Raw genomic sequence first — 21181 nt, 5'->3', positions numbered from 1 at the left:
GGATGGAGGCTGTAATGCATCATGTTGCGTACGTCTGGGGGTCGGGGGTGGTCAGTGCTGCATGTCTTGGGTGTTGCATTTAAGTCTCGAGCTCCTGTGTTTTTTACATGCACTTGTTTTGATGCAACATGTTATGGTCTATTCTGCTGAGGGGGAAACATGGGTATGGCCCTGACCCCCCTTCATTCCAACGAGGGGGTATCTGGGCTGCTAGTGACCTCCATAAGGGTACACCCCAAGTGGTTCTACGTTTGTTACTAGGGTACGGGCAGGTTTTCTGCTTGTGGTGGGCAAAGGGGAGGTTTTTTGGAGTGGTAAGTTTCTTATACCGGGGCTGCTGGGCATGATTGGGATGCCTGTGTGGGTGGGGGGGGGAGGATGGTTGGGTGTTTGTTTTCTTGCAATCCTTTGCGACTTAGAATACATTGTAGTGGCCAAAGTGTGGCATACCGCTTGTATACAGTGACACAATGTGATGCACCCATAATGATTGTAAAAAATGGCGGTTGAGGTGGGCAAACTTACATGGATGACGTGGAACGTCTGGGGCCTTAATAATCCGAGAAAAACAAGGCAGGTGCTGGAATACCTGGATAGGCACAATGTGCAGGTGGCGTTTCTTCAAGAAACGCACTTGACTAAGCAGGCGGCAGACAAGGTAGCCACGAAATGGGCGGATGCAAAATGGGCATCATCCTACTCCTCCTATGCGAGGGGTGTAATGATTTTGATACGTAAGGGCTATCCCTTTTCATCGACGCATGTGGACATAGATTATAATGGTAGATACATTATTGTCTAAGCGCGGCTGTGTGGCATGATGTTGACTCTGCTTAATTTATATGGTCCTAATGTCGACGACCCTGAGTTCTTTGTTGAGATCTGGAACAAAATACATCGGTTGCAACCAACCCCTATTATTTGCGGGGAGGATCTGAATGTGGTTTTAGATTTGAATTTAGCCCGTCATTCCGTGGTGGAGCCTGTATGTAAAATGGCATGCAGGACCTCTCACTAATAGATATTTGGAGGCTCAGGCACCCCGGGCGGAGGGAGGGCACATGTCATTCTTACGCGCGTCAATCTTGGTCGCGTCTCGACTACTGGTTGGTTACAGATGAGGTGAACTCGCTGGTCACTGCTGTGCATCATTTACCCAGAACGCTCTCTGATCACTCCCAGTCTTTATTTCAACTGATTATTCCCTCATACACGCCATCTCAATTTCAATGGAGGTTACAGGCCACAGACCTGCAAGATCAGGTGTTCCGGGAGGGGGTAAGGGAAGCCATTGTAAATTACTTTGCTGACAATGTCGGCTCGGTTGACAAGTTAAGTACGGTATGGGAAGCGTTTAAAGTTACCATCCGAGGTGTGTGTATAGGATTGCACGCGGGGGTACTCAAATCAATGCGGGGATCAATGAAGCGCTTAGAACAAGATCTGATAGAACTAGAAAGTTAATATGAAGCAACATTTGACAGCCAGCTCTTGGCGACCATTCGATCTAAAGTAACTGAATATAATGACTTGGCGGATTCTGAGGTCAAACATGTGTTGCATCGGTGGGAGGCCAGATACTATGGTGAGGGTGGGAGGCCGGGTAGGGCTCTAGCAAACAAACTCACAGGCTCATGGGCAAAAAGTAGTATGGGGATGCTAGGTATTGTGACAGTGCGAGCATCCTTACTGCCTTTGTACAGTATTACACTGATCTGTACAAAGCGAGACAGATGGCAGACGAGGATGAAATAGCACAATATCTGGAAGATATTGCCCTGGTGTGGCTGTCAAAACGGCAACAAGACTTTTTAATGCACCCTATAACGCCTGATGAACTCCATGATGCGATCCTTGCCTTGCCCAATGGCAAAGCTACAGGCACGGATGGGCTCCCCGCGGAGTTCTATAAGGAATACATTGATCTTCTGGTGCCACAATTACATGCTATGTTTGAGGATGCCTATGAGCAAAAGACCCTACAAGATACACTGCGCGAGGCACTGATTGTAACCTTATTGAAACCTGGGAAAGACTCTGACAGGTGTGAGTCCTATCGACCGCTGTCATTAATGAATACGGACGTTAAAATACTTGCAAAGGTACTAGACACGAGGTTACAGCTATTGTTGCCTGTCATGGTGTTGCCTGGTCAATCGGGGTTTTTCCCAGCACGATCCACAGCCCATAACTTGCGAACATTATTTGCAGTTTTACATCTACTGGAACCCACATTGCCTGCTGCGGCGGTCCTTTTGGACGCCGCGAAGGCATTTGACTCCATTTCATGGCGGTATATGATAGCGGTATTACATTGCATGGGCGTGCCGTACGTTTATACTAACTGGATTAAATTATTGTATGACAACCCCGTGGCCCGAGTGTGAGTGAATGGTAGGACTTCCTAGCAATTTCCAATTCGGCGTGGAACACAACAGAATTGTCTACTGTCGCCTATTCTTTTTGCGATAGTGCTGGAGCCCTTGGCTTGTATATTGCGGGAACGTCACGCCAAGGCAGCATTGCGTTTTCATCAAAGACCATTGGCAGTTTTCATGTACGCTGATGACGTGGTTTTATAAGTGCGCGAACCAGCAGTGTACCTGGAACAGCTCATTAGGGAATAAATAAGGTTCGAGTGGCACTCCGGTTTAGGGATAAATTGGAATAAATCAGTGGTGCTCTCTCTGACGACCTCCACAAAGCGGTTTGAGCTGGGATTTCCTCTGATGTGGAGTGACGACCCTGTTAAATATTTGGGAGTGCGGGTGCACAGGGATCTGCAATGCGTTCTTAGTGAAAACTATGGCACGGCGATCACCCGACTTGAGGAGCAGGTCGCTCGATGGATACGTCTTACATTGACGTTTGCGGACCGTGAGGCCCTAATTAAAATGATAGTTTTGCCTACATTTTTATATCTGTTTACCACCATACCCATTATTTTGAAGTCGCATTTCTTTACCACACTCCGTGGCTTATTGACTACGCTGGTCTGGGGAGGGGAAAAACCGCGTGTTCGATGGGAGGTTTTGACAAGACCTTATGAAATGGGAGGCTTTCGTGTGCCTGATATGCATTTATATTACCTATGTGCCCAAGCGCAATACGCCTTTTACTGGCAGGCTGCACCGCCATACACACCACATGTAGCGGTTGAGGCTGGAGCGGTGCGACCAGTACCGTTGAAGGCGATGATCGTGAACAGCACTACGGTGTTTGAGAAAGGCGAAATAGATACTGTACAGTGTACCACACATGCTTGGAAAGAACTTGGGAAGCGTGCTGCTAGATTGCTATTGTATGCACCGTCCATGCCACTTCTGTACCATGAGGGAATATCGGTATCTAGTGAGCCGGGTTCACTCTCAGTTTTGCACAGAGCAGGAATTTGCACTATGGGTGATGTTTATCCTGCTGGCAAATTTATTGACCTTCAGACATTTGTGGGGGAAGAATCCAAGTCTGCCATGGCGACGTTTGTATACAGTCGCTTGAGAGCTGCGGTTCGGGCATGGTATCCTGGGTTTCCAGACGAACCTCCCACTCTGGCAGCGTAACAAATCCTTTACACTTCGAAGCTTCGGACTAAAATAATTACCAGGTTGTACAACGCCTCACAGACTGATAAGAAGACTATTGCTCGGGGGCCAATGGGACGGTGGAATGAGGTATTGGTACAGCCTCTGACAGACGAGGAGTGGGAGTCCTGTTGTAGGCTAATGGGTCAATATGCATCAAATGGAAACTTGCGATTAATCCATTATAGGTATCTCCATCAAATGTATTATACGCTGGTGCAGCTCCATAAAAATGGGCTCAGGGACTCTTCCTGCTGTTGGCGCTGAGGGGCGAATAATGCTGACTTCTGTCACCTTGCCTGGAGCTGTCCAAAGGTGTCGGACTTCTGGGGTAAAGTTACGATGGCTCTGGGGGAAATGATTAATGAGAGTGTGGCCTGCGATATGACACTATGCCTCCTGGGAAATATACTTAAGCTTAAATCCTGTAAACGTAGGCTGGCGGCAATGGGGCTGCTGTTGGCAAGATGCAGGGTTTCAATTCACTGGGATGGTAGACCTGCACCACAGATGACTCAATGGCTTAAAGATGTTGCATACTGTCGTGATCAATTGGTGTGCTATGGAGAGGAGTTGCTGCAAGCCTCCAGGCCTCGCGACATTTGGGGTCCTTTCACTGCTTATGTGTTAACCCACCCGCCTGCAAATTAATGTATCTAAATGCCCTCCTGCCATTGATGTATGATTTGCTGTTTTACTGTGATTAGCTGGAATGTACTTGAATCTGCCCCAGTTGTCATGTAATGCTGCTATGTATTCTATATTATGTAACAAAGGATGGATATGTGTTCTTGCTGTTCGCACTTGAAAATTTCAATAAAAAAAAAAAACATACAAAAATTAGTGGCACGTTTGGTATGTCATCTGTTTGAGTTTGAACATTTTTTATAGGAAACTGAAATTGTGAATCAGAAGTTATAATTTGCTCCAAGTGCAGTAAATTCATAAATATGTGGGAAAAGTTGCAGCCACACAATCACATCTTTTCAGAGGTCCTGGTGATAATTGCTAAAACCACAGCCATGTCTTTATCTCATGCTTCTGTCTCATGATAAAAGCGTCCACAGAAACATCCGATTTCTGCCATACGGAATCAAACGTGTGATTTGATTACCTATACATTTAAGGAGCCAAACGTATTCCATACGCCTGTCTTTAAAGCCCTCAAGCGCCTGTGCCAGATCGAGGAAGTCCAAATACAGTATCTTGTGTACCAGAACAGTCCATCAAGCAAGGTCTCTTCCAGTCATTCCCCCTGACACCCAAAGCAACGGTGTAAATGTCAAAGCATCTGATCCACCAGGCCCATCTGCTTCTGGACTCGCTGACGCCCAACAGTGGTGGCACATTTGTGGTTATCGCAGAGCATACGTCAACACCACCCCTCGTTCGTACGTTCATCTTCTTGCAGCTGCCATCTTGCGATGTGAGTTCCACTTGAGCCCACCCACGAACTCCAGATCAGAGGACTACATGATCGCCACAGGCCTGCTGTGTGGTTGCTTCAGTTAAAGCCTCGTAGCTAGTGTAATGTCAAGACAACGCTGACAGCGGAAGCTCGTGCTATGGGAACTTAAACTATACACGGACATTTATTGGAACCTGCATGGTTAGTAGTGATACCGTTCACTGGAGTGTAGATGAATGTCTCCATCTGGCAGGCTGTCGTAGGGCCTGATTTTGGAGTTGAGGGTTCTGGGACTGCTGTCACTTTTTGGTGGTCCAACTGCCAAATTAGGATGTGGGTGGTGAGACCCCCGACACAGCGCTGCAAAACTGCCACCACCACCAAGATCTCTGGTCCCAGGGCAGAGGGCAAAGTGTCGGTATATGGAGACTGTGCCAGCATCGGCACCGCCATGGGGATTACAATCTTCCTTCCCACCAACATTTACAAGGCAGGAAGGAAGGTAAAGGGGCCCCAAACAGGGTCCCAGGGCGATTCAGCCCAGTGGGTATAGTGGCTGGGGGCACATGTTGTGCCCCCTCATGCTTCCACTGTTGTGTGCACAATCTGAAAGAAACATTAGTTAGTTAGATTCCTCACCTTAGAATATCCCCAGGCGTCAGACTGGATCCGGAAGATTTTTCGTCAGCAATACCCCTTGCGCGTCGCTAGGCGTCGTCTGCGGCTCCGCGTCCGTCGTCGGCGTCGCGCGCCGGGATGACGTCGTCGGAGTACTTAGACGCCGCCCTCGCGCGCTGACGTCAGTTCTTCTTTTTTCCGCGCCAGTAAGCGCAGATCCGGGAGAGCTACCCCTTTTAGTCTTTTTTGACTAAATCTTTTTGATCATTTTTGATCCTTGTCTGTCGACATCTGGTGCCGGTAGGATGCCTGGGTTCAAGGCTTGCGAGGATTGCCATCGACTGATGTCGGTGACCGATCACCACCGCCGGTGCCTCTACTGCTTAGGCCCCGACCACGACGCGGAGTCGTGCAACGACTGCCAGGCCCTGACTTCGAAGGCTAGGCGGGAGCGGTCCCGCAAGCTTCTCGAGCTTCGCCACTCGGCTCCGCGTCGTGCGCGATCCCGGTCCAGGAGGAGGTCCAAGGATCGCTCGCGGAGCCCTAGCCGACGCCATCGATAGTCCGGCTCCAAGTCGTCGGGTAAGTCCGAACGCTCAAAGAAGTCCAAGAGGCGACACCGCTCTTCGGACTCCCCTCGCCGGTCGCGCGACTCGGCCGAGGGTCAGGGTGGTTCCACCCCCGCGGCTCCGGCGGAGCCGCAGGTGCCGTGTCCGCCCCCATACCTTCCGGTCCCTGGGACTGACGCGGCGCCGGCGGAGATCAGTGCCTTCCTCTCGGCCATGAGGAGCCTGGCCCCGCCGTCGACGCCCGCTGGCGCGCCTTCGGGCCCCGCGGACTCGACTGGGCGATCTTGCCTGCCGGCGGCTCCGGCCCCGGCGCCGTCGACGACTCCGGTCTCGACGCCGCAGGTCCCCGCGGGGCCCATGCCTGGGCCCCAGTCGATGCCGGTTGACCTAGTCACTCCTCCACCGGCGCTGACGCCTGAACCACCGACGCCGTCACCGGCGCCGCCGACGCCTTTGGCGCCGACACCGCCCCAGTTTAGCCCTCATCCGGACCCGGCGCCGCAGCGGCGTCGACCGACGCCGCATCCGACGCCGCTTGAGTCCTACCATCTCTACAGTCCGGTTCCGATCATTCCTCCTGTTTATCAGGAATCGGAAGAAGGGGGCGACTGGGAGGGGTTCGAGGACCCTCTGGCTGTTCAGTCACAGCTTTCTCAGGACTGGGCAGATGAACTGGGGGAGGCCAGTGGGCTGGACACCTCGCCAGACACTGGATTCACTTCTTCTCCGACCGTTGCTTCGGAGGAGGGTGCAGCATTTCCTGTGGTGCTGCGCAAGGCGGCAGAGGCCCTTGGGCTCGAGTTGCCTGCCGTGGCTGTGAGGACTAACATCCTCACCGAGGTGCTTCAAACCTCAGCAAGCTCCACTGAGCCTCTGCTGCCGTTCAACGAGGCCCTCACTGACGTTCTGCAGGGCACCTGGTCCAAGCCCTCCACAGTTCCTCCTGTGGATAGGAACGTTGCCAGGCGCCACCGCCCTGCTCCGGGCGACCCCAGTTTCCTGTCCCAACACCCCACCCCCGAGAGTCTGGTTATCCAGGCCTCTACCTCCCAATCCTCCTTCCCGACCGCTCCGCCGGACCGGGATTCCAAGAGACTCGAGCAGTTTGGCAAGAAACTGTTCTCGTCCCTTAGTTTGGGCCTGCGGTCCTTAAATACCGCCTGTCTCTTGGACCGTTATTCCCATTCCCTGTGGGATACGGTGGAGGACGTGCTGCCCCTGTGTCCGGAGGAGGTCCGGACGCGTCTTAACCAGGCTTTGGCCGATGGGAGGGATGCAGCACGGCACGCCATACGATGTGGGCTTGACACCACGGACTCGCTGGGTCGGGCGATTTCAACCACGGTGGCGCTCCGCCGCCACGCCTGGATGCGGTCCACGTCATTTTCTGGGGATGTCCAGACCACCCTCATGGACATGCCCTTTGATGGCACTCGCCTGTTTGGTGAGAAGGCGGACAGTGCGCTGAACCGCTTTAAGGACTCCCGGGCTACGGCCAAGTCCTTGGGCCTCTCGGCTCCGCGGGCGCACACCTCCGCTTTTCGCCCCTTTCGTGGCCAAGGAAGGGGCGCCTCCTCACGTCCGCAAAGCCACCAGCCGCAGAACCAACCTGCGCGCGGTCGCGGACGTGGCTTCCGCCGTGGCGGAAATGGAGGCCGACGTGGTCAGCCCACTTCCACCCCGGCAGCATCCGCCTCAAAGCCCTCCTAGTCCGAGCTTTCAGGCCCATACCACGCCAGTGGGCGGCAGAGTTCGCCATCACCTGCTCCACTGGCGGTCCATAACATCGGACAGGTGGGTGCTGCAAATCGTCCGAAGGGGCTACTCCCTCCCCTTCGAGACGACCCCTCCAGCCATGCCACCGCAGCACCACCGTATCTCGGGGGATCATTTGAATCTTCTCCGCGAGGAAGTTTCGGCTCTCTTGGCCAAGGGGGCCGTCGAGCGCGTTCCGAGTCCAGAAGTAGGTCGTGGTTGTTATTCCCACTACTTTCTGGTTCCCAAGAAGGGCAAGGGGGGCCTACGCCCTATCTTGGACCTCCGGAACGTCAATGCCTTCCTCCGAAAGGAAAGGTTCAAGATGCTAACGTTGGCTCAGGTTTTAGCTGCCCTAGACCCTGGAGACTGGATGGTAGCGTTAGACTTGCAGGACGCATATTTTCATATCCCCGTCCTGCCGGCCCACCGGCGTTACCTGCGGTTCACGGTGGGCCAAGAGCACTTTCAGTTTACCGTGCTCCCCTTCGGCCTCACCAGTGCCCCTCGGGTGTTCACGAAAGTGTTGGCGGTGGTCGCAGCTCATCTGCGCAGATCAGGGGTTTCAGTCTTCCCCTATCTCGACGACTGGTTGTTGAAGGCGGGCTCGCCCCAGGCAGTCGTCTCCCACCTCCAGACTACGGCGGATCTCCTGCATTTGCTGGGGTTTTCCATCAACGTGCCGAAGTCACACCTGAGTCCCTCTCAGAAGCTCCTCTTCATCGGAGCGGTTCTCGATTCGGCGCAGTTCCGGGTCCATCCACCGGAACAGCGGGTCCGGGATATACAGGCCCTGATTCCCATCTTTCGGCCTCTATCCCGGGTTTCGGTCAGGCTAGTGTTGCGGCTTCTGGGGCTGATGGCCTCCTGCATCCTACTAGTGCATCACGCCAGGCGGCGCATACGGGTTCTGCAGTGGGACCTGAAGTTTCAGTGGGCCCAGCATCACGGCAACCTGTCCGACCATGTCTTGATCTCGGAGGGCACTGCACAGCAGTTGCAGTGGTGGCTCACGGACCGCGAGTGGGTCAAGGGCAAGAGCCTCTCCCTTCCCCAACCGGAGCATGTCGTAGTGACGGATGCGTCCCTCCTGGGTTGGGGTGGCCATATGGGAGAGGCGGAGATCAGAGGCCTCTGGTCTCCGGCGGAGTCTCGTCTCCACATCAACCTGTTGGAGTTGAGAGCGATCCGGCTTGCACTGAAAGCCTTCCTTCCCTCTGTCAGGGGAAGTGTCGTGCAGGTGTTCACGGACAACACCACCGCCATGTGGTATTGCAACAAACAGGGCGGGGTGGGGTCGTGGACCCTTTGTCAGGAGGCTCTGCGCCTCTGGACGTGGCTGGAACACCAGGGCGTCACCCTAGTGGTTCAACATCTGGCGGGCTCTCTGAACGCCAGAGCAGACGAACTCAGCCGCAGGTGCATGATGGATCACGAATGGCGTCTGAACTCCGAAGTGGCGCAAGGTCTCTTTCAGCAGTGGGGAGAGCCTTGGTTAGATCTATTCGCCACCGAAGAGAACGCGCAATGTCAGCAGTTCTGCGCGTTGGAATTTCCAAGGCGGCACTCGCTCGGCGACGCTTTTCGTCACGAGTGGAGTTGCGGTCTGTTGTACGCCTTTCCGCCTATACCACTTCTGCCCAGAGTGCTGAAGAAGATCAGGCACGACCGGGCCCAAGTCATCTTGGTGGCTCCGGATTGGGCACGAAGATACTGGTATCCCGAGCTACTCAGTCTGTTGACCGATCCCCCGATACGTCTGCCCGTTCGGGAGGATCTTCTGTCGCAGCAGCAGGGGACGGTCCTCCACCCGAACCTGTCCAGCCTCCACCTCCATGCGTGGAGACTGAGCGGCGGCAGTTGATGCCATTTGACTTGCCTCCTGAAGTCTGTGATATCATTCTGGCAGCCAGGCGTCCCTCCACAAAGTCGGTATACGCCTGCCGGTGGAACAAATTTGTGGCATGGTGCACAGCAAAGGCTGTGGATCCCCTTTCCGCCCCTCTTTCTGAGGTTCTTCTCTTCCTTCTTTCTCTGGCCCGGCAGGGCTCTGCCCTGGGCACCCTGAAAGGTTATCTTGCTGCCATCTCCGCCTTCTTGCGGCTTCCTGATCAGCCTTCTCTTTTCAAGTCCCCTGTGGTTACACGCTTTCTCAAAGGCATTACACACACGTTCCCTCCTGTCCCTTTTGTAATGCCTCAGTGGGACTTGAATCTGGTATTGACATTCCTGATGTGCGCTCCCTTCGAGCCTCTTCACAATTGTCCTCTTCGTCTTCTGACTCTTAAGACTGCTTTTCTGGTAGCCATCACCTCGGCTAGACGGGTGAGTGAGCTCCAGGCTTTATCTTCAAAGCCTCCTTTTCTCTCTGTTCATCCGGAAAAGGTTGTCCTTCGGCCTCGTCCCTCCTTTCTTCCTAAAGTGGTGACTCCATTTCACCTTGGGCAGTCTGTCACCTTGCCCACCTTCTTTCCGCCTCCGCATCCTTCCAAAGAGGAAGAGAGGCTCCACCGTCTGGACCCAAAACGTGCGCTCTCCTTTTATCTGGACCGCACAAAACAGTTCCGGGTGGACGACCAGCTTTTTGTTGGGTACGTGGGCGCTAAGAAGGGGAAAGCTGTGCATAAACGGACCATCTCTCGGTGGGTCGTTTTGTGTATAAAAATTTGCTATTCCTTGGCTAAAAAGGACCCTCCTGTTGGGCTGCGCGCCCATTCTACTCGGGCCACGGCGGCTACTACTGCCTTGGGACGGGGAGTCCCTTTGCAGGACATCTGTCAGGCGGCAACGTGGGCTTCGCTACACACGTTTGCCAGGCATTATTTCCTTGACAGCCAAGTCCGGAGGGATGGCTTCTTTGGCCGTTCTGTCCTCCAGGACTTTCTGGTGTGATCTTGGTTCGCAGATCCACCACCGGGGATGGTATTGCTTGGGTATCTATTCTAAGATGAGGAATCTAACTAACGTGTTTCTTTCAGATGAACAAGTTACTTACCTTCGGTAACGATGTATCTGTAAGAAACATTAGTTAGTTAGATTCCTCACCGACCCTCCCATCCTCCCCGTTCTGCGAACTGACATCTAGGGTTAAGGTTGTCCTTTCAGGCCCCTAGATTTTATTTTTGGCACCAGTGTCGGTCTTTTGCATGGCTCTGCGTTCCTGGCGCGGAAGGCTATGTACAAGAACTGACGTCAGCGCGCGAGGGCGGCGTCTAAGTACTCCGACGTCATCCCGGCGCACGACGCCGACGACGGACGCGGAGCCGCAGACGACGCCTAGCGACGCGCAAGGGGTATTGCTGACGAAAAATCTTCCGGATCCAGTCTGACGCCTGGGGATATTCTAAGGTGAGGAATCTAACTAACTAATGTTTCTTACAGATACATCGTTACCGAAGGTAAGTAACTTGTTCTTTTGCGCCATGCACAACATGCAACTGTGCGGGCACGATAGAGTGCCTGGAGTGTGGTGGCTTTGCTCTCTGATTGTAGACAAGCAGAAAGCATGCCGCTGACGTAACACCGCCGCAGGCACACCGCCAGCCCGGTGAAGTCATTTAAAAGCGCGGTGGTTTGGGGATCCACATGGGCACATTGAATCAGGTGGGAAACAAGGCTACTTGAAATGACTCACCAGTGGCCTCTGAGGAGACAGCCTTCGCCAGCGGTTGCCAGGTCATGCTGCATATTGTATAGCGAGCCCAGTATTTTCTGGGTTCTAGGGTCTGATGCCATCAGTCAGATTTCAGGTACTTCTATTGCTGCAGACAGTTGTCATTGGGGGTGGCTTCCAGTATTTTGTCACATAATGTGTAATGATTATGATTGTTCAACTACGTACCGTACAGATTCCTGTCACATTAGCTGCTTGGTAGTCATCAATAATGATGGCTTCTTGGTTTTTGTCCAATAATGCGGGTAATGATTGCGACTCTTCAACCATGTACTATATATACGTTTCTGTTTCCTGAGCCTCTTGCTCTTCATCAGAAGTGGCTGCTCATTCATGCCTGGATAAATAGCCTGCTGGATTCTGAGAGCCAGGTTTTGTTTTACTCTAAACTAATACTCCTGCAAATGGAGCTTCCACTTCTCGATGCAAGGAGGGCATTTAGACGATGATCCCAGGGACAACGGAATCAGGGGCTTGTGGTGAAATTGTACCATGAATAAGTGTCCTTATAGATAAACGAAGAAATGAAGACACTCCCAGTGGATGGCTATTGTCCCCTACTCCGTCTGTGAGTTCCACTGCTCGTGTGAGTGAGCATGCGGCTTGTGTAGGCTACTGAGGTCCGTTTGCCACATTCTTGTGGAAATTGAAGGGGCTTCACAAGAGAGAACAAGTCTTTAATAAATCAGCAACAATAGTTGACCATTCCTAAAATAGTTTGTGACCTCCGAGTATATGGAGGTGGAGCTATCCTAATTACCTTGGCCCGATCGGAGGCTACCACTTCTGCTGAAAATATGTATCAGAAGAAGATGATCCGGTTCTGCATAAACTTGCACTTCTTCTGGAGCAGAATGAGGCCACACGCCCAAACTTTCTGCAGCACTCTTTATAGTCTGACATGATTTTTTTCAATAGACTACACATATACCAGAATGTTATCACTCACATGGATGTAAACTTGCAGTCCTGATAACACTTCCTGGATTCCGTTTTTGAAAAACATCTGCCACGCTCAACATTCCAAAGTTGAGATGTTTATAGAGGCAGAGACCCAAGTGTGTGGAGAATGTTGTGATGGGTTGTGACTTTGGGTCCATCAATATCTGATGATAGCTAGAACGGAGATCCATCTTGATGGGCCACCCTTATCAGTTTACTATATCATCAGTGTTAGAGGTGATCTGCCTCTTTGTCTAAATTTCGCGGTTTGGGAGACGCATGTCTATGCATAACCTCACCTCCCTAGATTGTTTTGGTTTCTATGTGATGACCATGGGAGATGCCCATGGCGTGGGACCCTCCACTTTCTGATTGTCAGCCTCTTCCTCGTTTCTCAGTACAGCCTCACCTTTCTGCCTCAGATGGATCCACGATCATCTGTTCCATAGGTAGAGGTGGGCGGAATTTGCGTAGTCACGCTACACAAAGCTCCGCGAAACAGTAAAAAATCTCCGCAAGCACGCAGAAATTCTGCACACACTCAGAATTGCTTGTTCGCGGTGCTTTTTTCCTGTTCGCAAACGCTGTTTAGTGTACGACCCCATCTCACAAGGATCAAGTTTCCAGCCCACAGTGCTCTTTTTACACACCATTCTTTAATGTCTGATAGCTCAGGGGGTTGTGCTCAACCAAGATCACACAGTGCAGGACCCAGTTACATGGTATTGGAATGCTTGAGGCTGGATAAGCCGCATCCCTGTGACACTGGGCTTATTGTAGCCCCTAAAAAAGCAGCAGAGCTGACAGCAGTCCATGCACGCCTCAGTATCTCACTTTCCCTCCAGTGAACGAGTGTACAAACATACACCCCTTGCTTAGACATTTATTGTTGTTGAAAAAAGTGATATTTATCACTCTTTTTTGCAGACTCCAGTTAAGCACCTCTCACTCTCTCACAGTCTGTGATGTTAAAAAGGGGTCATTGTATTGTAACAAAGTCCCAATAATAGTGGAAACTGCGTGCTTTGTAAGAAAAAACCTTTTCATATAAAGGTCTCCAGTCTACCGAAAATTATTAACTGTGAGTGGAAAAAACACTTTCACACAAAATATATTAACAAGCATTGGCATAGCCAATAGGTCTCGCCTTTGGGACCTTATAAGTGTTTAGTTATCCAGTACAATATCCTTGGTGCAACAGCATCAACTGTTGCATGGCTAAACACTTACAAGGTCCCAAAGGCGAGACCTATTGGCTATGCCAATGCTTGTTTTTATTGCCCGGAGCTTGTTTCACGCTGTAAAATCAGCGCAAACAACTCCACGCTGCGCACCAGAGGGTGCTGGTTCTACTTCGACTTTAGCTGCAGCTTTCTCAATGTGAAGGGTCGGTCGCGACCTGCTGAGACTGCTTGCGTTGAAAAATCTCACCGAGAGGCGTTCAAGTGCCCCAAAATCACAGAAGGGGATGCAAATTCTCGCTTGCCGACTTAATGTTGTGAGCGGCACGCACTGGTTGGCGGAGTTTTACTGGAACTGTGTGGGCAAAACTCGGTGAACTCTGCTGGCGCAGAGATATTATTCGCCCACCCCTACTCTTTACCCGACCGTCGAGACCCCAGAAACCTACAGAAATAGGACGCCCTGTTGGGCACCATTGGAGATTGCAGTGCCAGCTGATGCGCCTCGTGCAGCATCACGCTGCCAATCTACAAGTTTTGTGGAGGCAACGTCATCTAACGATTTAATTTAGTGATTCACGGTTAGGTTTAACATACATTCAACTACATATGAAGCTATTTTAAAATGGGGAAAGTTGCCGCATCCTTGCAATGCATTTACCTAACGTCATGAGCTGGAGCCTGTCGGGTCTGATGCAACAGACAATCAGACACATTAAAAATTAAGTTCCATGCGCCAGCTGGGACGCTCCCTGCAGACCGAGGCACTGCTGCTGGAGCGCTCCCTCTGCGCGCACCCCCAGGGTACCCGGGCGGCCTGTTGTGCTCCCAGGCCTCGGGTGACCGTGGGTTGCCATGGCCCCCGTGCTGAGGGAGATGCTGCCCGTGGAGTGCGGGGAGGCGCTAGGACCTAGGCGCTCTCTCCCCATTCCTGTGTTCCTACGGAGGAAGCTGAGGCAGAGACCTGGCGCTGGCCGCTTAAGGCAGGCAGGAGCAGCAGCAGCAGCAGCAGCGCCTTCCTTCCCTCTTGTGAGCGGTGCTTTACCATCCCCAGGCGTCCATGCAGCGAGCCGCCATGCCCAGCTGCCCCGAATAGAAGCCAGGGGCGGGCCCTGCTACTGTTCGGTCGAGGAGGGGCCGGACGCCGCCGTGAGATGCTCGCCGGGCCCTGTCCCGTGCGCCCGCCGGGGTAACGTTCCACACTCCCAGGCAACGTTCTACTGCTGCCTCCTGCAGCCCCGCGCGCGCAGGCAGCCATGGCCACCGAGCTCGAGGCCCCCGGAGGAGCCGCTCCGGAGGAAGCGGAAGCAGTGGTCGCCCCCACGGCGGCGGAGGACGATGAGGAGGAGCACTGGCTGTACGGCGGTAGGTGCTTCTGCCTTCATCATCGCCCTTTGTGTGTAGCTGGCCCTGAAGACAGGAAGTACCGTGCCCGGTGTGGATGCACGCACTTGCTGCCTGTATACCGTCAGTATTCTGCTACTGGTTTAAGGAATGAGGTGGAAATGGAAAGAATATCGAATTTCAAACGGACAGGACAGGCATTTGATGGATGGATGCGAAATGGTGGTTTAACATAACAAAGATGGACCTGCTGCCACATTTGAGGATGCCACTCTTTAGCATGATTGTTAGGCCGCCCCACGTTAAGATGGTGACTCTTTACATCTGACAGAATGTAGCATCTGGGCCTTGTAGTTTTAATGTGCCCATTAAAATGAGTCAACAAGTCAAAACATAAGTGCGTTTAAGTGGATCACTTGCAGCTGCAAGTGATCTACATGACATGGGCCTTGGCCTAGTTGATCATATCATTCTTATGGGTTGTGGGTATAAGCTTGTAACTTCGTGATGCTTGCAGTGCTGCACTATCGGGTGCAACCGCTTTGGTACAGTGACAAATAGTGTTACCAAGTGTGCCATAGCCCTTCGTCAAAATAAATAGGGACTGTGGGTTTGGTCCAAGTGTAAGACCCAGGTGCTTGTCTCCCATCACAGTCAGATGCAGCCTGAGACCGTACTTGTGCTGCCGCTTGCAAGACATTTTGTTTACATACAGGGGGCTTAAAGCACGCCCATTGCTTACCATTGGTTGGCTTCTTTGTCACTCTTGCTCCCTTGCTTCTCTGACAGCTTCACATCCTTTTCGTGTGTTTGTCCCTCCCTGGGAGCATGACCTGCTTTCTTGAGGCGCCCATTGTCGTCCTACTGCTTGTGCGCTTTCAAGGTATTTTTTTTCTTTTAGTGACAGTACTCCATAAGAGTGCATGTGTTCACACTCAGTCTCTCACCAACTCCTGTCTGGCTATTGTTGCTTGTCCCTTCCACATTCCTTTGCTGCTAGCCCCTGTCCCTCCCACCTAATACTGCATTCCGTTGTTTCTTGCCCCGTCTCTCCCGCCTCCCCCTGCATTTCATTGTTGTGGCTTGCCCCGTCAGTCCCACCACATCCCACATTCCGTTGCTGCTTGCCTTGTGCCCCCAATCCTCCCACTCCTTCCCACATTCAGTGGTTTTGCATGCCCCGTCCCTCCCACACCCTTCCGCAATCTTTTGTTGCTTGCCCTCACCCTTCCTCCGCCCTCATCCTGCATTGGGTTGCCTGTCCTGCCATAACATGAAAAGCACATCTCGCGCCTGAAATACAATATTCCTGCCCGCACAATATTAATAGCAAGAAATAGCACCACTCAACTTCTTTAAATATTAAAATATATCTAAACAATGAAATTATACTCTGTTTCTATTATACTCTGATAGTGATAGCACATTTTCTGTACTCAGGGAAGAGCTAGTATTCTTATTACTGAGCATATGTAAACCTGCGTAGTGTTCTAACGCTTGTTGGTTCATCGGGCATGTTGTTCCTACATATTCAGATGTTACAGTATCCCCCCCCCCCCCCCACGTAAGGGATACATCCAGTTTCGGTATTTTCTGCATTATGGGCAGCGTATACAGGTTTTTTGTTTCGAAAAATTAAGGCCAAGAATTGTTCAGGCGGCATGGTTAACGTTTCAAGAATGGCATCATTTGCAGTGCGGGTTAGAGACTCCACATCCTTGGGTGTGTTTACCCAAATGTCTACCTTGGAGTTAAGCGTGTCTAGCTGGTTATTGATCGTTAGCACACCCTGGGTGAGCATATGTATGAGTGACACTGGAATTTATAATTTGGGGGATTACCACGTAACCACCTTGACTGCGGCCAACAAAGAGGAAGGTACAGCTTTTGGTGATATAATCAGGACTATCTCATTTGCGGAATAAAAACGTCGGGGAATGACCCCCCCCTGGAAACATGACTCTAGTTCCCTCTCCTTGAGGTCCTCCTCTGTCCGCGGTGCATGGGGCTCTCCGTTCGTTAAAAGGGGGTGCATTGGGTTGTTGCCATAACGCCTTCCTAAATTTATCCGGGGGCGAGGGGGGTAGAACAGTTCTGTCTGGGCCTTGCGGTTGCGACGTTGATGGGGTTGTACAGGGCATGAATTTGTTGGTTGCCGGGCGGATGCACATGTTCCTCTATTGCGGCCTCAGGCCTGTGTTTTGAAAGGTGGCTGGATCGCTTACGCACGGATTGGCGAATTCATATGATCCTTACCCCTGTGCCGTTCAGGCAAGATCATAGTGTCGCCTGCGTGTAATGTGGAAGAGTATACCCCTAAGGGGGTAGGGTTGGACGCTGGGACACTTTTGGCTACACCTGCAGTTTGGCTGTTTCAAACAGCTGTGTTGGGCCAGGGAAAAGGCTGTGCACATAACGCAGGCGGTAATTAGGGGTCCATCAGGCCTCCATTCAAGCAGCAGCTATATGGCTAGGTTTTAATAGTTGGTAGGGGCATCCCTCTGTGAGCACACTCAGAGGTCAGGACCGAGAGTGTTTAGGCCTTTCAGGACCTGGGGGTGGCAGCGGCGGATGAACTTGCCAGACTGGAGGCCCACTTGGGGGGCTGGCCTTTATAGGGTTCACAAAGCGGGCCTGTACCTGGCACAAGAACACAACTGATGGTGGTCACTTTCGTTGCCAAACTTGGGGGACTCAGAATGCGGGCAATTCCTTCTTGAGGAATATGATATTAGCAAGTTAAAGGTTGGGTGACCCCCCACTTCAGGGGCAGTCATCCAATGGACTTACCTTATTTCCCGCTACAGGCGCAGGGTTGTTTTTGGGGGCCCCTGCAGGGGGAGCAGACTGGTGGGGGCTTTGGGACTCGGGGCAATGGGAGGTCTGCAGTCCTGGACACTGGGATTCTAAGGTAGACAGGCTCTCTCCCTACGGGAGGTTATAACCTGAGCATATTAGGAAGGGTCCTGTTGCGGCTGGGTGATGCTCAGGGGGGTGTACATGCCCACAGATTATCAAGTGCAGACTTGCGCATAGTTAGTGCATATCGCATGCTGGACTAGTTCCCGCAAGTGAGAGATCAAGGTAGTTGGCCACTATGATCAGATTTGGGGCCGCGACATGCGCAGCAAGCCGGATATTTTACCGGGCAAGATGGAGGTAGTATGTTTGCCAGAGCAGTGTAGATACTGGGTCGCTTGCCCGTGCGTTGGGCTCATATGGCTCTTTTGCAAGCAGCAGCGCGAGTTGAAGCTGGGGGCGGTGAAAAGATCTCCCTCGGGGAGTAACATGGGTGATCCTCGGATCCCACGCATTAGCAGCTGGCGGAAGACGCCATGTGGAGTTGGTTTATCCTGCATTACAGAGGTAACCAGACTCATGAATCCGTGCACTTGAATCCGACATGGCTCCGAGCCTGAAGATTGATAGGAAGCTAATGGTTCAGAGGTTGCCCTGTGGTGGGGAGGGCGAAGGGCGGTTTGCCCTGGTCGCCCTTGTGGCGGTAAGGAGGCCACATAAACTGCCTTACATTGTTAAGGGGAGTCCTCCTGCATACTCCCTAGGCCAGCACTGAGGGGGAGAGACGGTAACCCCAGAGAGAATGGAGACAACGGCTGGGGGCAAGGGCGCCAGTTTACAAACTAGGGCATGGTGCATCCGCCCCGGGTTATTCCCTATGAGACCCGATGGGCAGCCTGGTGGTGGAGGGGTGGGCCCCTCAGGTGGCGGACAAGGACCAGATGGCAGGGGCTCACCTCTCAAGGACGCAGGTGGGTTGCGCCTTGCGTGGCTCTCAGTTGGTTGGGGGACGCGAGCCAGAAGGCCCCTTAGTGCTGGAGCAATAGACAACATTCTTCTGGTATATAAATTAAGTTCTGTCAGACTTGCTGATGGATTATGATTTTATGATCAACTTAAATGTAAATATTGCTTAACGATTGAATTTGATAAATCCATATCGTATTGAATTGTATTAATTATTTATTGTCATGTTTGTGTCATGGTTTGTAATAAACATGGCCTCTTTTACCCACAGCCCCGATCGTCAAGTATTGATTTGTGGGTTTGGATGGGGGCGGGCCGGGAGCCAACCTGGGGGTCCAGGTCCTATAGCTCATGAGTAAGAAGTCTGAGGTTAATCTTTAGTGGTGGATTGACAAGGTAAATGGAATTTATGGCAAAATATGATATTATTGTATTGTTTGCAACTTCATTATTTAGTCATTTGGAAACTCCTCCAGTAATTCTGCATCAATCGTTTACAGGCTATCTGCTTTTCACGTAAAGGCCTTTTGACCAAGAGACTCTGTGATGTGTAGTGGTCCTAAGTGGAAACCAGAGCTATATTAAAAAGTCTGTGCCAATTCTATAAGTGTCGGATGGGAAATTCTCCACAGTATACACAAGAACATAATTTATCCTGATCTTCCAAAGAGTTTGGGCCCCAACCGATTTCAGGTCAATGTCTGGTCAATGTCAAGGGAGTTGTGTGTTCCAAATCCTTGCTTAACAAGCTGGAACTGTGGCTGGCCAGGGAATGATTTTCCTCCTGTGATGCAGTCAGGAACTAGGGCAGACTGCATTGTGGATATTCCTTTGACCCACTTGGTAAAAGTGGCCTCTGTTAGCATGCCTTGTAGGTTTGCGGTCTGTGTTAGACTGGTTTTTCAGACGTGATCCGTCAGACATTGTAAGGATTTCAGCATGTGCTGTAATTTACTTAGAACCACATGTGGGTTGTATGAACGCACCTGGGCACCAGTTTCTTTGAACGCATCCAAGTAAGACGGGGTTTTGACTCTAGCAGGATTGCACACTAACACATTTTGTGGATCCGCAGAAGGCTCATGTGCTGGACTGAGTGCACAGACTGACTGAAAGTCACATTGTTTCAACTACCTTAATGTGTCTGGACCTTTCAGTGCTAGATGGAATGGCAGTGGCACTGCTGCAACAACTTGAGCTGCACAGATTAAGCGTGTATTATAAGCAGACAAAACTAAGCAAAATTCTCTTTTCGATAGAGAAAAGAAAATGCAAATGTAATTGAAAGCTGAATGAATCTCTCAATGAGCAGTTCCCACCTTACTCTGAATCGCATTCGCAAAGCAATTGCCAAGGAGAAGGTGATGGCTAGGTGATGGTGTTGAAGGAATCTAGACCTGGCAAACCTGATAAAAGCTAATTTCTAATATGTGTGCATGTAGATATGGACCCTGTTTACCACCTCCCATGGAGCACTGTGCAGCAAAGAGAGCTGGCAATGGGAGGGGATTAAATACTGTGCGTAAACGAGTGGGGAGGGGAGCAGAAGGGGTAGGCACCACAGCAGTGGTCAGAGTAGGGCAGGTAGGGCCGCTGTAGTGTCTGTGACCGCGAGGGACGTGAACGAGGAGGGAGTGTGAAAGTTCTCATACCAGCAAAGGGTACATGGGGCTGAGGGGATCTTTAGAATGAAATGTTAAGTTGACTGAGAGGCCACAAGCCTATTCAATATTGCTGGAGGAATAGGGTGTTTGGCAGATGTTGACATTTCCCATAATTGGGTCCTGTGGCAGCATGATTTCTTTCTTCCTAGCTTACAAAGCTTGATAGTATGCACATTTTTTATTTTGTTTTATGAATAAACCAATACAACGTAACTAATGGCCCATGATTTCAAATGTGTTATGAATACATGTATAGCATCTTAGTTAACCACCTTTTAAACCATATATTTGGAGAGATTTCAGCGTGTTCCCTCTCCTTTGTTAACCTGTTAATTCCCATCAACTGTATTAAATCCATCAAACAATGTGGGCTTCTTTAAGGTATCTTCCCAGGCCCCATAGGTGTATATTAATTGCAGCTTCATAGAAAATTTCTTAGAAAGCACATTAGAAAAGTGGTTGTGTTAGCTGCCTCAACCGTGGAAGCTCTAGAATTGAATTTGGTAGGAATTCTCCCCTGTGTCATCTGGCCTTCTAATGTGATGCAGTTTAATTTGAGCTTTGAATCAGTCAAGTATATTTGTTATACTGGGTTTCGCGCAAGGATGAAAAAAAGGATTTCGTCAATTGAAGGTAAATGAGTAGTGTTTCCAGATAGAGAATTCACTCAAGTTGTTCAAC

The 21181-nt window shown here is 51.2% G+C and overlaps 1 protein-coding gene across 3 annotated transcripts in view; it reads left to right on the top strand.

Moving 5' to 3' along the window:
- LOC146829566 (uncharacterized) overlaps nucleotides 1–21181 on the top strand; it is a 312339-nt gene that overhangs the window by 122582 nt on the left and 168576 nt on the right. For 2 of the 3 annotated variants that reach the window (XM_085608269.1, XM_085608268.1), the window contains exon 1: nucleotides 14660–15092. The exons of the other annotated variant lie outside the window; for it this stretch is intronic. In XM_085608269.1, the coding sequence (XP_085464395.1) occupies nucleotides 14984–15092 (109 nt within the window). In that variant the 5' untranslated portion in view covers nucleotides 14660–14983. Of the gene's footprint in view, nucleotides 1–14659; nucleotides 15093–21181 lie in introns of those variants that run through there. 3 annotated transcript variants of the gene reach the window in all.

The sequence above is a fragment of the Triturus cristatus genome, chromosome 5_2 (assembly GCF_964204655.1).
Source record: "Triturus cristatus chromosome 5_2, aTriCri1.1, whole genome shotgun sequence".
NCBI lineage: Eukaryota > Metazoa > Chordata > Amphibia > Caudata > Salamandridae > Triturus > Triturus cristatus.
Note: the sequence above shows the minus strand (reverse complement) of the source record. Positions and strands in the feature narration are given on the sequence as shown.